A 19,122-nucleotide genomic window follows, 5' to 3' on the forward strand; every position below is an offset into this window, starting at 1 on the left:
TTTGTTCTCTGCCACAAGTCTCATCAGTTCATCTGACGTCCATTTAGATATTAGCCTTGAACAGTAGGTCTTAGTTGGCATGAAAAGCCTAATAGCTTCTCTGTTTATTTCCTTGAATGCTTCTCATTTAGAATTTGTTGTTGATAACATCAGTTGGTCCTACTGTGTAGAATTTAAAAGCTGTCCATGACTACTGTAATTATCCTTACAAAAGCAAAAGCCTTTCCTAATGATATTAATGATATTTACTAATGATATTAAGAGTAGGAGACCGGCAGAATTACTTAACAAGTACAGGTCACTGTTGAACAAAAGCCGAGAATTAGGGTTGAATTTGAAAGTGTCTGCAATTCTGCCCAGACACGATAGGAGGGAGTATATGATGAGAGCCTTGTCGATCAATTTGGCCCTTGAAAGACTGTGCAAGGCTCAAGGGGTAGAATTTTTTTCAGCCTGGACTGTACTTGTTAACAGGAGAGATTGCTTCTACAGGGATGGGATACACTTAAATAGAAAGGGTGCAAGAATATTTGCTAATGCTATCGAGGCATTGTTAGGTGGGTTGGAAAACTGCTAGCTTGGGGGGAGACAAAGACGAATAGATTAACAGTAGCCACTGGCAGAGGTGAAAGAGATTCTTGCACTGCTTCTATTGGAATGAGCAGAAGCCTGAAAAACAAGATGCAGGATATTTCAGAGACTGCTGGGAGTCATTGCGGTACAAGTAAACACATGGGTTGTGTTAGGGTAGCTAAGAATAGAAATAGGTGCATGTATACTTGCGTGTACACCAATGCTAGGAGTTTAGTAAATAAATTTGATGAATTTGAGGTATTGCTCAAAACATCAAAGGCAGATATTGTTGGGATATCAGAGACTTGGTGTCACACAGATATAAGGGATGCAGAACTGGAATTTGGGGAGTACAATGTCTACAGAAAGGATAGACAGGATAGGAAGGGGGGAGGGGTTATGCTATTAGTTAAGAAACACATAAAAACCAAGGAAGTGAAGCCAGTCGACATCGCTGGACAGTGCAGTGTTGAGTCAGTTTGGTGTGACATAAGCACTGGGAGATCAAAATTGAGAGTAGGAGTGTGCTATAGGCCTAATGACTCTGATGAGTATAATAAGATACTGTACAGGGAAATAGAGTGGGCCAGTAAATCAGAGAGTCTTATAATGGGAGATTTTAATTTCCTAGATATTGACTGGAATTTGGGGGCTGGTCACTCACACACTAGCAGGGCTTTTGTGGATTTATTGGATGATTGTTTTCTACATCAGCATGTTCGGGAGGCAACTAGAGGGAGTAATACTCTTGATTTGATTATCAGCAGTGATACTTCATGCATTAAGAATCTGCAGATAAATGAACCACTAGGCGGCAGTGATCACAGTGTGCTGAAGTGGGATTTACTCAAAGAGGTAACTACCATTAGGGGTAAAGGAAAGGGTTATTGCTTCCGTAAAGGCGACTACGATGGACTGAGACAGTATTTAAATTCTATACAGTGGGACCAACTCATGATGTTACCAACAGCAAATGCAAAATGGGAAGCATTCAAAGAACTTATCTTGGAAGCTACTAGGCTTTACATACCAACTAAGAAATATTGTTCAAGGTTTAGGCCAAAATGGATGTCAGATGAACTAATGAGGCATATGGCAGAGAAGAAAAATGCATGGGATACTTACAAATTAACACATGACACAGAAGCCTATGATAGATACAAGTTGATATGCAACCAAGTTACAAAGGAGGTTAGGCAGGCGAAGGCAGATTACGAGAAATCCTTGGCAAGGGATGCAAAGAAAAACAGCAAAGAGTTCTTTACTTATGTAAACTCTAGAAGGAAGGGGATGAATCAGATTGGTCCACTTGATATTGATGGGTCAACTGTTCATGATCCTGCTCAGGTAGCTAACAAACTAAATGAATATTTTGCATCGACATTCACACATGAGGAGTTATTCAGCGAGGGGAATGCCAGTGGTGTATTCAACTCTAGCAGTAAGCTACAGAATCTTGAAATAACTGGGAGTAAAGTGGAGGAGAAATTATTGAAGATAAACACAAGAAAGGCACCTGGGGTGGATGGGATCTATCCAGTTATATTAAAGGAGGCAACAAAGGAAGTAAGCAAACCCTTAGCCATAATTATGAGAGCTTCCTTGGACTCAGGGGAGGTACCATAGACTGGAAATGTGCAAATGTGACCCCAATTCACAAAGGAGGATCAAAGGCTGACACAAGTAATTATAGACCTGTGAGCTTAACTTCTGTTCCAGGAAAATTAATGGAGGCACTGGTTAAAGAAGCACTGCAGGATCATTTAGAGAAGACTTCAGTTATAGCTCGGACACAGCATGGTTTTGTTAAGGGGAAGTCTTGCCTGACCAATTTGATTGGATACTATGATGCAGTCACAAAAGAACTGGATGCATTGAATAGCTTTGATATTATATACTTGGATCTTAGAAAGGCTTTTGATACTGTTGCACATGGAAGACTGCTACACAAATTGGAGCAGTGTGACATTGGAGGCAAATTGCTGCTATGGATAAAGGGGTGGTTGAGGGGGAGAAGACAGAGAGTGGTAATCAATGGACACTGCTCATCATGGACTAATGTTATTAGTGGAGTCCCTCAGGGCTCAGTGTTGGGTCCATTATCGTTTTCTGTATTTATAAATGATATTGATGATGATATATCAAGCTTAATGTCCAAGTTTGCAGACGATACAAAGGTTCGCAGGGTTGTCAAGGACACTACTGATGCTATGCTGCTGCAACAGGATCTGGAAAGGTTGAGCAGATGGGCTGAGAGGTGGCAAATGAAGTTTAACATTGACAAATGTAAAGTACTACACATGGGAAACAGCAACCCCAGAGCAACGTATCAACTCTGTGGTACTACACTGACAGTGGTAGAGAATGAAAGGGACTTGGGGGTGGTTGTGCAGGCAGATATGAAGTTCCCTGAGCAGTGCAGACGGGCTGCAAGAGTAGCTCATGGAGTATTGTCAATGATATACAGGAATTTTTCCAGCAGGGATAAGGAGGTGATTATTCCCTTGTATAAGGCAATGGTCAGGCCACCACCTAGAGTACTGTATACAGGTCTGGAGGCCTCATTTCAAGAAGGATGTAGAGCTGCTGGAACGAGTACAGAGAAGGGCAACAAGATTAGTGAATGGAACAAAGGGGTGCTCTTACAAAGAAAGGCTTAAGTTTTGCAAATTACAGTGTCTGGAGACTAGGCACCAGCGAGGTGATCTGATAGAGGTGTATAAAGCCTTGAATGGTTTGAGCATGCTCAATGCTGATGGGATTGTTCCTCTAGCTCAGAATAATCACCTGAAAGGGCATAAATTCAAATTGAGGAAAGACAGATGTAGGATAGATGTGCGGAAATTTGCCTTTAGCCAGCGGGTGGTTGGTTGGTGGAACAGACTTCCATCCCTTGTCGTGGAGGTTGATAGCCTAAATAAGTTTAAGGCTCAGCTGGACAGGTATTTTGAACGAACAGAGGGGTGAAGTGGAAGTGGGTTTTTTTTTTTTTTTGGCTGATGCTGCATAAGCTTGCTTTCTTGCATCAAATGCCTCTACTAATGCTAATGCTAACTCTGCCAGGATTTTTATTTACAATTGTGTTCATGTTTTGTTGTTGTTTGTTTGTTATTTGGTTTTTAGGAGCATTAGCAACTAAGGCCATATTGCTCCGGGATATGTGGTGGTCATTCTCTGACCTTTCCACATCCTCCGTATTTGGTGGTGACGGGCTCGAACTCCGGTCTAATCAAGAAGCATGTGCTACGCACTGCTGCTGCTCCTTCCCACCTGGCTACGGAGGCGCCTTTGTGTTCATGGAAAATTGGTCTAATAACCAAATACCATCGAAACAACAGTGAACCTATTGTGGGAAAGAGCTCATTGGGTAACTGGAGCCAACAAGACTTGTGCAGGGTAACAAGAAGCCTACAGTCAGTTAAAAAAACAACTGTAGTGGTAACCAAAAAGACATTTCAAAATGCACAACTCCTCATACCTTGTCACAGATGATGTATCACGGCTAAAAACTGACCCTGGTTCCATTCCTGCCAACAGCAGGCTCAGGAACTCCAATGCTTGGACAGTAAAGGATCAGAAAAACATTTCATGGTCTGATGAACAATGCAGTATTGCTGTTGCATGCTGATGGAAGGAGCAGAATATGGCAGAAACAGCATGAGCTTATGGGCTAATAAGATGTTGATAATGAATGCCAGTGATAATGGCAATGGCAATATAATTGTGTGGAAGTGTTTTTGTGGTGCACATTGGGCCCATTAATTATAGTGGAGCAACATCTGTTTATCCATCTATGAATGAGCTCTTTAAGATAATGCACCATGGCACAAGGCCAAAAATGGTTCCAGGAACGTGAGACTAAATTCAGTTTACTGCAGTGGCTTGCTCAATCTAATTGAGTATCCTTACTCACTAGGTAGGTGTAACTAATAAAGTGACCAATCAGTGTATGTGTAAATTATAATTTCACATACACTGGAAATATCCTGCTCATAAGTTATGCCAATAATTATTGGCATAACCTATGAACTGGATATTTCCTCATAGTCTGAGGTGCATTCAGTGTGTTTCCTCTATATTTTGAAGCATTTGATATTATTATTAGCTATATGGTACAAGGAAGACTGCACTAGCCAAAAAAAAAAAAGTTCCCAAGTTACCCTGAGACAGAGAGAGAGAGAGAGAGAGAGAGAGAGAGAGAGAGAGAGAGAGAGAGAGAGAGAAGAAGGGAATCACCAAGAAAGAGAAGGATGATGATATCCTGGGTGTGCCAAGCCCAAACTCACCAGATGTGAGCCCCTGGGGTATGGAGATATTAACCATTTCATGGGTTCCCTGCTTTATTAATATCTATCAGAGTGGTTTCATTGGAATGATCGTTATTAGTTTCACTTTCAGTCAAAAAAAAAAAAAAAAACTCAATACACTTCTAAGAAAAGATGTTAATACTTTTTTTTTTTTTTTTTTTTTTTTAAATATAAGGGGTGATCATTTAATTCGCAGACTGGTGCAAGATCTTATCTTAATTGTCTTCATCTGAATCTTCTGTGGATTACTCTCCCTTGAACTTTGCAGACCTTTTCCACCATCGTACCCACATATTAAATGCTTCTTGCAAGCCATTTTCTGAAAGACCCGAAGTATTAACATTGTGTTTCATCATTGTCAGACGTGAAATGCTTTCCTTCATCACTTTCAGATGTGGAAACAGGAAGAAATCACATGGGGGTAAGTCCGGTGAATAATGGAGATATGGTAGAACCTCAGCACCTATGGCAGGGATCACCGGCTGCACAATATTAGCCAGGTATAGGGCCTGGCACTGTCTTGATGGAGAAACCACTTCACACCAGAATGTTCTTGACATTTCTCACGAATGACATGGCGAAGTTTGACTCTGAGAACCTCAGAGTATGCTTTCGCATTCATAGTTGTGCCGTGGGGCTCAAAATTTTTTAGGTCTTGGTGAATCTGAATTCTTCCACTCACTCGACTGTTGTTGTATCTCTGGATCATAGTGAAAAATCAAAGTTTCGTCACAAGTCACTATTCGATTTAAGAAGTTTTGACCCTGTGTTTCAAAACAATCAAGCATTTATTTGCACAAGTCTACTCTTTGCTGTTTTTGTTCTGGAGTCAAATTTTGTGGAATCCAGCAGCCACCGATTTGTGAAATTTTCAGGTGAGCTTTCATAATATTGTGAGCACTACCATATGAAATGGACATTCTCACAGCTAATTCATGAAGTGTAATTGCCTATGTTCATGCAAGATTTCCTGGGCTTTTGTGATTTTCTCAAGAGTTGCTGAGACGGAAGGCTGATCAGGCCTTGTCATGGCAACAGACTCACGACCTTCACTGAATTGCTTGTTCCATTTAAATATGGCCGTCCTACGAAGACATTCAATGCCATATGCTTTGTTCACCTCTAACTGTTTCTGATGCATTTAAGCCCCATCTGACACAATAACAAATCACATATCCTGTTCAATCTGATTGTCCGACATGATACTTACTTAAAAACGATCATCGATGGAACATGGCTAAAAAACTCTCTTCCCACAACCCTACCATGTATATAGATATATACAGTCGATTCCGGTTATTTGGGACACATCGGGACTAGTGCATTTTGGCCCAATTAAGCGGCTGCCCCAATTATTCAAAGTTTCATGTAAATAGTTAAAAATACAATGTACCCCCCTCCCCCCTTTACAATTAGTTCACTGTACAATCAAATCACGTTACGACGAACTCACCACAGTAAAGTACCGTTCACTATACGATGTGTAGTAAGAGCCGGTCATTGTGATCATGTTTGTGAATTGAATTTTAATAGGAGGAATATTATCCCCAGGCTATAAAAGTAAAGATATATTAAGCACAAATTTAATCTTTATTACCTTACCAATTAAAAAATTAAATGATACCTGAAAATCGGAAGAATATACGTGATAATCGGAATAATTAATATGTACTGTAATATGTACGTACTAACTAGTTGACATTTCTGTTCACTGACATTTGTGGGTGGGGGTTAAAATTTAAAACAGTAAAAAGATAAGCAATCAATAACAAAGAACACAGCACACACAAATTGCAAGTAACACAATACGTGCAAGTGAGAACGGAGTAACAAATTACGAAGCTTTAAAAATAGGAATGAAGAGAAGATTCTGAAAATTATTTTTTTTATATGATTGAAGATTCCATGTAAGTGTAAACACATTTCACCATAATAACCCACAGAATTCCAGCTGTCGGTATTATCGCAAATTCAGTAAGATCGAATTTACTGTCCGTTTATGATAGATTGCACTAACAGAAAAGCCCAATAAACCGGTGACTGCTAATTGTTTTTATTGTTTTATGGTTGTGACCTCTAGAAATCCGACCGAACTACGTGGTACGGTCGTAGGGTAATCTCCAGTGCTGAGGTCTCCTGCCCCGATTAAACGGCATTTTTTCCCAATTAAGCGAAGTAAACCCTGGCTATTTTCTCGATTGGTTTTTTAAGATTTGCCCCAAATAAACAGCTGCCCCGATTAACCGGTGGCCCAAATAACTGGAATCCACTGTATAAACTGTGATAAATACTGAAATTTACTTTGTCAGCCCAGTGAATATTCCTATTAGTCATGCAGGTATTATTACTGGTGAGAGATATTTATGATTTATTATTATTAATTATGAGGTTATACCAAAAAAGTAAAGTTTCCTGCATAACCCTTCACCCCAAATGGTTCAGCATGGTTGTATGAATCAAAATGGTCAGTGCATTTGTTCTTTCCATCAATATATATAGCAAAAAGTAATAGTAGGCTGAAAGGAGACATTACCTACAAAGCACATTTGAGTGTAGCCCATATGCTTCTGCTAGCACTCAAGTAGTTTCATGCATCTCAATAGAACTGTCTTGATAATGATGGAAAAAAAATTTGCACTGACTTACTAGTATGAGTGCATGCTACATAATGCTGTGAATAACCAAAGATATTTTCTAAATCAAACTTACCTGTTAAACCAATGCCTAACAGATCATTTTTTAAAAGAAAGTTTGATTTAGAAAATATCTCTAGTTATTCACAGCCTTATGTAGCATGCAGTCATACTAGCAAAGAACCTTCTGTATATCAGAATAAACTCTGCAATATCTGATATTGGTGTCTTAGGTACAACAGCACTCAAATTTAATTTTAGTGCCATGTTGTATGATTAAAATGGTATCCCATTCCAGGATATTGAAATATATCATTTCAGTGAAACAAACATGTACAAAAACATGTTCGCACAGTTCCACTATGTGGAATTGTGTGACCATCATTGTACATGTTATTGTTTCATTGCAATATTGCTACTAGATTCAGAGAAGTTATACTTGCCATAATACGTATAAGGAAATATACGTAATTCCCTTATACGTATATTGCAGAATATCATAACTAAGTGAGCAGCTAAACTCTGTTATGCTGCATTATCTGAGTACTGAAATATATATGATATAATACATGCTTTTAAACTTTCAGGTCTAAACATAGGTCCAGTTGTAGCTGGAGTTATTGGTGCTAGAAAGCCACAGTACGATATCTGGGGAAATACAGTAAATGTTGCAAGTAGAATGGATAGTACAGGATTACCAAATCATACACAAGTAAGACAGTTAATACTTTGTTAGTAATAAAGATAAGGGTTAAATTTATTAGTAGCATAATAAACGAAGTGTTTCTTAAAAAACTGATATGTATTTATGAAATTGTATTTACTTTGACCTACAATGGTATAAAGACTAAAGAGCAAAATTTCCCCCCCCCCTTTTTTTATTTATACAGGAAATTCATTTTATTGCAAAATAAGTAGCAGTCTGCTATAAAGCACATACATTTCTTGTAACACACATGATATTTTGTCATGTGTGTGTGTTATGGTTGTTTATTGGTACATTAGCTACTATGGCTGTAGTGTGCCTTTTTTTGTGATGTACCCATAAATTTTAAATTCATTTCACTTACCTTAGTTAAAAGATCATGCTGAAAGTAGTTATCTTTGCACTTTCAGAAAAATGTTGCTGAACTTTGTGAGATCATGGATATTTTCCTTCTTTGTAACTTGCTTTGATAAACTTTTTCTTTTATACTGCAGGAACATGATGGTAGATCTTCAATAGACTGCATTTTTCTTAATCTTTGCCTATAAAATATATATTTAAATCTACTACGGTTAAACTATACCTGTCATAAAATACAGCAGACTCTTGATTTACTGAGATCGGATTAACCGGGATACACCAAAACAAAACAACCAGAACTTATAAAAGTCAAGTAATAAATAGAATAGGTATAAACATATGTTTTGCAAGTCATAAATAAGCAACAAGAAGTGGCATTATAAGTCGTCATTGGGAGATTAATGTTCCTATTATCTCACAGCCTTTTGCTGTCTTCACACTCGCCACTCAAAAAGAAAACAGGGAGAGAGAACAAATGTTTAGTTTGTTTTAGTGCATTCTGTTGCACTGCAAAAAGACATTTTGTTTCGTTATTTAACAGTTACTCTTAATTTTTTTTTTTTTTTGTGTAGAAATCGCAAAAATGATGGATAAATGCAAAAAAATATATATATATATTTTTTTTATTGAGAAAAAGGACACCAAAACAGGTGTTGTGATATCAAAGGCTCTTGGTCATGCTCACACAAATCTGTTAGAATTTAAATAGTTTTGAAGTCTATTATTAAGACAGTTAGTCAGTGTTACTGCAAGCAGAGTATATCCTTATTAATTTGATATCAGATTATTCAAAATGTGGATACCAACTACTTAGTATTTCAAAGTAATCACCATTCTCTGATAAAATGATATAATAGAGTTTTATAAGAATTTTAGTATGGATAATTTAAAATATGCCTACAATGAAATTCAAAGTCTTAGTTGGCCACTGACTTGTGAATTTGTCCAATTCAAAATTAAAATTCTTCTGTTAAGAAGAATAAATTATTCACTTATTTGTTACTCAAATAAATTTTTTATTCATAGCTTATGAATACAGTTTTATTCAAAATAATTGTTTACTAGGCATGAAAATTACAAATTAAAAGAAAAAATGTGTGTGTTGTAAGCTCCAGCCATTCAACTGATGCCGTCCTCATTTTTTACCCCTTATTTTAGTACTTAAATAACTCAAATATGTTGCTGCATCTAATCAATATTCTCTAAATTCACAGCACAACCCTCTTCTCAAAAATTTCATTAGTAAGTTTATGTGATTTAAGCAGATTGGTCATGGTGACAAGTCTTTCAACAGCAGCAGTAGAAGGTGGTGTATTATAATATACTTAACAAAAACTTTTTTTATTATTTTCAAATATATTTTAAGTTTAGTTAATTCCTGAACTTTGTCAACGAAGAAAGAAAGAAAACAGTATTCTGCATTTGCCATAATACAAGAATAAACAGTTAACAGGGTATTAGGAGAGAAAGTTATAAGAAATTATGTATAATGATTTATGCAAAGTTTGAATCAAAATAATGAATAACTAAATAAGGAATAATTTTTATTCAAATAATGCCCAACTACAGTTAAACATTGTTTTAATAAAACTGAATGGAGCTATAGCAAAAATACACTACTGTATATATGTCACCTTTAAATTTTCCTTTCTAGTTCATTCCCCCAAAACTGGGTGTGGAATCACATACCATTACGTTATGGGTGCACACGTAATCCATTTTCACACCACTTAAAGTACATGATTTCCCAATGCAAATGCTGTACATCTTCATTTATGTCACTACATGTATATGCTCAATGAGAGAGAGAGATAATAACAATGAATATGCTTTAGGAAAAAAATACTTTTGCAATGGATGATAAAAAAAAAAAATTAACTACAGTATTGTGGTACGTGAAATATTTCTCAGTTTCTTAGCATGTAATAACAAAGATTGCAGAGTTTCATTTTTGCCACCATAATAGTCATGTAGCTCAGTGTATGAGTTTTACATTAAATAAAACAAACAAGAGCTTTTTTATATATATAATTGTACATACATGTTAAAGAGAGATAGTATCTGTATCTATATAAACTACTAAGATCTACGGAACCTTTCAAAAATCAAAAAAGGCGCGCACGCATGCGAACACTGGGTTTTCTAAAAAGAAAATTCAAAGTTTTATGCTTAAAACAACTGAACTTTATTCTTATACATTTTGGGAAATGCTGTTCTAGGATATTATTTGCTAGATAATACTTGAAATCCATGCCAAAAAGTGATATGCCTCTTTAACAGTCTGCTAAAGGAAATACATGTCACTTTTTATATGTAGCTATAATTTGCAAGAGCAAATTACAGCTACATACAAACTAGTCACAGAGTGTATAGAGTGCTTATGTAAACTGGTGACCAACTTGATACTTATATGAATGGCTAAGAGAGAAATGTGTGCATGCAGCTAGAAAAATGTACATTTGATTACAAGTGGGAAATTTTGCATTGGCTGTATGGATTTAAATTATTTTTTATGCTCAAGTTGCTATTTACATAATAAAATAGCCACAAAAGCTTCTTGGTGAGCATTTCTCCCATTTTAATAATATATTACTTTGCTAAGCCAAGTTAAAAGATATAAAAATTTATTGCATATCTCCACCTTCAAATTAGAGAATTCTAATGTCCTACAATTTTTTTTCTTAGGGGGGAAATAGGACACCACCTTTTTGCATAGATTACAATCAAATTACACAGCAAATAATATCCCAAAATATGGACACACACCAGATATACATAGCATTTATTTTAAATATCCAGCTTGTGATATTTTAAATATCAAACTGTACAATTAGCAGTGGTAGAAAAAATTGAACATTTTGCTTTACATTATTGTGCAAGAAACAGTGAATTTTGACATGGTACAATTGTTATCTTTGCCACATTGACTGAACATTGCTATTGACAATTTTACCACAATGAAATTAAAAAATACTTAATGTAAGTGAAAACTGTGAAATTTAGTATAATGTTAAAGAGTATCTGACTGAACATTTCTCTTTAATAGTGACATTCTTTTCTTGTGTAGATACTACAAATTAACAAGTTTTTACTGTACAACAAGTGATCTAAAAATCCTAAGACTAAGATAAATAAAAAATCCTAAGACTAAAATATTATAATCAACAATACAGCTAGCATATAAAAATATATCTCTCATTAAAATTTTGACAAATGTTTCAAGTGTGCATGTATTTTATTTTATTATTTTAATTCTTTTTTATGGGTCATTATAACTGTGAAGTGTGTCAAATTTTGAAAAGTGAAACAAATAAGCTACGAGCAGTGATCAAATATTTGCAACAATCCCCAGCTGGGATACATGGAGACAATCGTTGATACTTGAGGTGCCACAGCTAAGAAAATAAACAAAAATAGCCTGTAAAGATACAAAATGCAGTGGCAGACCAAACAAACTCATGACTAAGGCATCAATTTAACATTTTGCCACAATAGAATCCAACAGTGACGATCAATGGATTGTTATCCAAAATGTTTGACTTAAAGGACTATTTATCAGCAAGGTACCATGAATATTGATACCAGATCAGAAATGAATGTAAGTGAAATTTCAGAGGCACTTCTACTCTATTTCCAAAGCTTTTTTTTTTTTTTGAAAGGAGAAATAAAAAAAAAATAGTACAGCACAGAGGTGAGAAATGCATTGAACATCTAGAGAATTATGTTGAGAAATAAAATTATTTTCATTATTGCTTACTGGCTGCTTCTATATTGGAATTAGAACTTGATCAACACCTCATAAAAGCAGTAATAATAAGGTTACCAAAACAGTGATAACACGGTTTTGGTAACTGTACCAAAACTGTGTTATAGATTATACATACAAAACTTCATGTATGGATAATCTATTATGTAGCACGGAGCAAAACGGAAAGTAAAATAAAATAAATGACAGATTTAATGTTAAATAGTAAAACAGAATATGTTAAATACTTTCAGTACAAAAAGCTTTTGGTTATTATGGTAACCTTCATCAGTTGAACTGAAAGTTTAGGAACATAGAACTTAAGAACATGTAGTGCCAGTCATGCACGGGGCCAAAAGGAGCAAAATATGAAGATTATGACAACTTTCCACCAATTAAGACTGCAACTCCAGTTTATATGGAGTTGCATAAATTTGATAGCAACCTTTCAGATAAAAAAAAAAAGAGAGACTAAAGATGGATTCTCCCCAAACATCCCTCTTTCTTTATTATATACTCTTTAGCAAGCCAGCCCACGGCAATTTTTCACCATTTTGCATCCAAAAATGCCTAGAAAGCACAGCTGGTTCAGCAAAAATGGTTTGAAGGAGAAACCTGGTGATCTGCTGGTCAAAATCACAAATGCTGAGAGTCTACTGAAGCTTGCCTCATTTGCTGGAATTCCAATTAAAGTATCCCTTCCTACTATACACTGAATACCTCTAAGGGTGTCATTTCAAAGTGGGATATAATGAACGTTTCTGAGGGAGAAATTGTCCAAGCTACACAAGCAAAATGAAATATGTTGAAAAAAGATGGTGAGATCATTCTCACTTGCAACATCATACTCACCTTCTCTACACAAACCTTCCATTATCGGTAAAAGTAGAATATTTAAACTGTTGCATCCATCCTTTCTTAACCTAACCCCATTAAGTGTTACTAATGTCAGAAATTTGAACTCTCTCAGTTTCCAGAGGAGACTCATTTGCCTAAGCTGCAAAGACAACCATCCAGCCTTCTACAAAGTCTGTGAGAAAAGGAAAATTGAAAAGAAAGTTTCATACCCAGAAGCAAGAAAACAGTTGCAACAAAATATGCTGAAGCCTCTCAAAGATTCTGTAGAAGTTCAAACCAACACATCAATCCCACCAAACATTTCAATTTTTGAATGAGCTAGGTTACTGCTCTCACCTACTCAATGGTCCAAGCATCACGCAGCCAACAAAACTAATAACATGCCATTGTGGTACCATCCAGCCCAAATAGAGCATGGACAGTGCCAGAAAGAAACCTGATACCATTGACAATTCTAGCCTTGATGAAACTATTCTGGAAATTATGCAGAAGGTGAAATGTATACACATCCCATCTTCTCAAAAAAAGGTAAATTCAAAATCAAAAGGTAGGAGTCAATGTTTAAAACCAAACAATTAATAATATCACTCAGTGGAATTGTAGAGGTTTTTGCAACAATACAGATTTGACACCTGAAGTCTGCCCCTTCAATTAAAAATTATATTCTCTCTTAAACTGGGAAGTTCTTAATAATTCTCTCAACAGCAATCATTACCTGCTAAAATATAGAATTCAAACATTGCTCTCCTTAATAACAGAAAATCCATATGGAAATTTTCAAGAACTGGTTGGATAAAATACAGCTTTTTTTTTTTTTTTTTTTGGTTAGTTGTTGGCGCATCAGCTTCTGTGGCCATATTACACCTCCCAAGGTTTTTGCATTTTACTCTGATTCAAGCCCGAGGCGGGATTCAAACCTGCGACCTTTGGGTTGCCAGGCAGGCACTTTACCAATCCGGCTAGCCCGGTCGGCAAATAAAATAAAATACAGCACTTCTGTCTTTACTGATGACCATATTATTCAGTCTTGTCCTACTGATAGCATTACTAAGCACATCACAACTCAAATACTAACAGCAGCAACTACTGCCAATCCACAATGGAAGTGTCATCATATAATTACTGCTGGAATGAAAACTGTAACAATGCTAAAAAAAAAAAAAAAAAAGCATTGAACTTGTTCAATAAACATCCACCTATTTTCAACCTCATACTTTAAGTGACCCAGAGCAAAATCCTGCTATATCAGAAGAAAAGCCAAAGACTCTTGGGTTAATTTGCTTCCTTGGTCGATGAAAACTATTGTCAATGTTTTCATTGACTTGTTGGTTGGTTTGGTTATTATTATTATTTATTTTTTATTTTTTTATTTTTTGTTCTTAGGAGCATTAACAACTAAGGCCATATTGCTCCAGGGATATGCAGTAGTCGGTTCCTGACCTTTCTGCATCCTCCGTATTTGGTGGGCACAGGCTCGAACCACCGTCTAATCAAGAAGCATGTGCTACGCACTGCTGCTCCTGCCCACCTGGCTACGGAGGCACCATTGATCAAGGAAGTAACAAAGAATAATCAGAAGTAAAATAAAGCAATTAAATAGTGAATTTCCCCCACTAGCAACACCATTGACAGCAAATGCCCTAGAAGGTCTATTTTCTGAATTGCTTGCTTCTAAATGGGGACAGCATAAAGGCTTAATAAGACATTCTATTAATCACCTAAGTTGTTTGCTTCTTTCTCATATACTAAATCATTTCAAAAGATTAATGCTGCAACTCGAAGTAGTAGTAGAGGCATATGATGCAAGAAAGCAAGCTTATGGAGCATCAGCAAAAAAAAAAAAAAAAAAACATTTCACACATCCATTCCCTCTAAAAGTTTGTCCAGTTCCTCCTTGAATTTATTTGAGCTATCAAATTCCACAACAATACATGGAAGTTTGTTCCAGCAATCAACTACCTGCTGGCTAAAAGCAAATTTCCACACATCTCCGCAAATTTTCACTGGCCTTCCTCAATTTTAATTTATGCCCCCCTCAGGTATGTAATCTGAGCAAGAGTAAGAATCCCATCAGAATTGAGCCTTCTCAACCCATTCAAGGCCTCATACACCTCAATCAGATCACCTCGCAGGTGCCTAGTCTCCAGACACTGCAATTTGCAGAACTTAAGCCTTTCTTGGTAAGAGGACCTCTTCATTCCCCTCACCAATTTTGTTGCACTTCCCTTTCGTTGCTTGTTCAAGCAACTCTACATCCTTCCTAAAATGAGGCCTCCAGACCTGTACACATTACTCAAGGTGTGGCCTGACCACTGCCTTATACAAAGGGATAAATCACCTCCGTTTTCCTACCAGCAAAATTCTTGCATATCATTGACAAGACCCGATGACCTAGTCTGGCAGCCTGTCACTGCACTGCTCAGAAAACTTCATATCTGACTGTACAATTATCCCCAGGTCTCTTTTGTTCTCCACTACGGTGAGTGTAACACCACCCAGTTGGTACATTTCTCTGGAGTTACTGCTACCCATGTGCAGTACAGTAGGGCATCGGTTATCTGGAATAATTGATGTCAGACCTCTTCCAGATAGCCAAATTTTCCGGATAATTTTTCTAGTAAGATTAAATAAATTTAATCTTAAATAAATAAATTTAATTTAATTTAATTTAATTTTAAAAAAATCATAAACCAATCTCTGAAAACAGAAACATCCATCCAGGCATTTTTATACAAAACAGGAAAATTAGAAATATTTTTAAATGCTCCCGGTTTTTTCGACTTACCGATAAAGAGCACAGACAATCTGTGCATCCCAGTGACATTTGCACACATAGCAACAGTAACTCACTATTTTCTCATCTTTAAACCTGGTGAAGGCATTTCTCTTTTAGTGGCTAGGGTTTTTCCAGATAATGCTTTCCATAATAATCCTGTCTCGTCAACATTATAAACATTTTCTTTCTCATAATTTGCTATTACTGAAGCAAACTTACTTTTCAAAGTACACTGCTGCCAATTTGTCTGCAGAAAGTTTCTCACCTTGAATATCTAGTTCACGTATACCATGTCTCAGTTTAAAGTTTTTCAGCCAACCTGTGCTTGCCTTAAAATCGTCATTACCTATTAATTTTCAATTAAAATTCAATGATTTTTCACACAACTGGTTTACCTAAACTTCACTCTGAAGAAAACAAAAAAATAAAGTGAGTGCACTCTCTAAAGCAGCATTTTCAGGTTTCGACATTTTTTTTCCTTCAAGATCTTCCTTCACTATCCATAATCGACACAAATTCTGTTATAACATTGGAATTTTTCTTGTAGTAAATCATTGAAGTCTCCATGTTAAACTCTTTGGAGTATTTCCTAAATTTTCCCCTTTTCTAATTCAGTTAATAATTTCTGTTTTTTGTTGCAATGTTAAAACTACGCATTTTCTTTTAGTTCACATTTTACTGTAAAAAAAATGAGAAAAATAATAAATCGCACAGTTTCGGGCCAATATTATTCTTACTGAATCTGGAGCTAAACAAAGATGAAATTCACTCATAGTTTTCGAAAAAAAATCCAGTAGTTTGAGATATTTTTCTGAAGGTCACATATGATTCTAGAGGTCACAACCATAAAAGAATAAAAACAATTTGCAGTTTTCGGTTTATTGGGCTTTGTTTGTACAATCCTTTATAACAGGTAGTATGTTCGATCTTTTGCTTATTATAATCAAAATTCAATTTGCAAATGTGATCACTCTAACTGGAGCTTACTGTACTACTGTTAATAAAAAAAAAAAGAAAGATCAGCCTTTCAAATTATTCTGGATAACCGATGTTCTACTGTACTTTGCATTTGTCAATATTAAACTTCAATTGCCACTTCTCAGCCCATCTCCCAAACTTTTTTAGATCCTGTTGCAGTAGCACACTGCCATTAACAACCTTGTCAACCTTTGTATCATCTTCAAACTTAAACATTAACCCTGATATACCTTCATCAATATCATTGATAAATACAGAAAACAACACTGGGCCCAACACCGAACCCTGGAAGACTCCACTAATAACATTAGTCCATGAAAAGCAGTGTCCATTGATTACCACTCTCTATCTTCTCCCATTCAACCATCCTTTTATCCATTGTAGCAACTTGCTCTTAATGCCATACTGCTCCAATTTGTACAGTAGTCTTACATGCGCAACGGTAGCAAAAGATTTCCTGAAATCCAAGTATATGATATCAAAATTATTTTTTGCATCCAGTTCCTTTGTAACCACATCATAGTATCCAATGAAATTTGTCAGACAAGACTTTTCTTTAACCAGTGACACCATTATTTTCCCTGAAACAGAAGTTAAAACTAAACAGGTCTGCAATTACTCATGTCACCCTTTGATGTCCCTATGTGAATTGGGGATACATTTCCACATCTATAGTCTGTGGGGGGTCTTCCCCCGAGTCCAAGGATGCTCTCACAATTATGGCTAAGAGTTTGCTTACTTCCTATGCCACCTCCTTTGATATAACTGAATAAATCCCATCCACCCCAGATGCCTTTCTTATGTTTATCTTCAACAATTTTTTCTCCACTTTGCTCTCAGTTATTACAAAATCATTAAGCTCCCTGTTGGAGTTTAATAAGCTTCTGGCCTCCATTTCCCTACATAATTCCTCATGCGTTAATATAGATGCAAAATACTCATTCAGTTTGTCTGTTATATGAGCAGGATAATCAACAGTCAAAACATCGATATCTAGTGGACCAACATGATTCATCCCCATCCTTCTAGAATTTATATAAGTAAAGAAGTCCTTGCTGTTTTTCTTAGCACCCTTTGCCTAAGATTTCTCATAATCTGCCTTCGCTTGCCTAGCCTCCTTTGTACTTGATTACAGACTAGCTTATATGTTGTCTGTTAATTAGCATTAGCATTAGTAGAGGCATACGATGCAAGAAAGCAAGCTTATGCAGCATCAGCCAAAAAAAAACACTTCCATTTCACCCCTCTGTTTCTTCAAAATACCTGTCCAGCTGAGCCTTAAATTTATTTAGGCTATCAACTTCCACAACAAGGGATGGAAGTCTGTTCTACCAACAAACTACCTGCTGGCTAAAGGCAAATTTCTGCACATCTGTCTTTCCTCAATCTGAATTTATGCCCTCTCAGGTGATTATTCTGACCAAGAGGAAGAATCTCATCAGCATTGAGCATGCTCAAACCTTTATACACCTCTATCAGATCACCTCGCCGGTGCCTAGTCTCCAGACATTGTAATTTGTGAAACTTAAGCCTTTCTTCGTAAGAGCAACACTTTGTTCCATTCACTAATCTTGTTGCCCCTCTCTGTACTCATTCAAACAGCTCTACATCCTTCTTGAGGCCTCCAGACCTGTATACAGTACTCAAGGTGTGGCCTGATCATTGCCTTATACAAGGGAATAATCACCTCCTTATCCCTGCTAGAAAATTCCTGTATATCATTGACAAGACACCATGAGCTACTCTTGCAGCCCGTCTGCCTGCACAATTACCCCCAGGTCCTTTTCATTCTCTACCACTGTCGGTGTAGTACCGCAGAGTTGATACGTTGCTGTGGGGTTGCTGTTTCCCATATGTAGTACTTTACATTTGTCAATGTTAAACTTCATTTGCCACCTCTCAGCCCATCTCCTCAACCTTTCCAGATCCTGTTGCAGCAGCATAGCGTCAGTAGTGTCCTTAACAACCCTGCCAACCTTTGTATCATCTGCAAACTTGGACATTAAGCTTGATATACCATCATCAATATCATCTATAAATACAGAAAACAATAATGGACCCAAAACTGAACCCTGAGGGACTCCACTAATAACATTAGTCCACGATGAGCAGTGTCCATTGATTACCACTCTGTCTTCTCCCCCTCAACCATCCCTTTATCCATAGCAGCAATTTGCCTCCAGTGC

The 19,122-nt window shown here is 36.5% G+C and overlaps 1 protein-coding gene across 2 annotated transcripts in view; it reads left to right on the forward strand.

Annotated features, from left to right (window-relative positions):
• Positions 1–19,122, forward strand: part of LOC150091231 (adenylate cyclase type 1-like) — an 845,725-nt gene that overhangs the window by 820,702 nt on the left and 5,901 nt on the right. For both annotated transcript variants that reach the window (XM_090374793.1, XM_090374796.1), the window contains exon 20: positions 8,101–8,225. In XM_090374793.1, coding sequence (XP_090230919.1) covers positions 8,101–8,225 — 125 coding nt within the window. The remainder of the gene's footprint in view (positions 1–8,100; positions 8,226–19,122) is intronic.

Source organism: Mastigoproctus giganteus, chromosome 1 (genome assembly GCF_048544385.1).
Source record: "Mastigoproctus giganteus isolate SK-2022 chromosome 1, ASM4854438v1, whole genome shotgun sequence".
In the NCBI taxonomy this organism is placed as follows: domain Eukaryota; kingdom Metazoa; phylum Arthropoda; class Arachnida; order Uropygi; family Thelyphonidae; genus Mastigoproctus; species Mastigoproctus giganteus.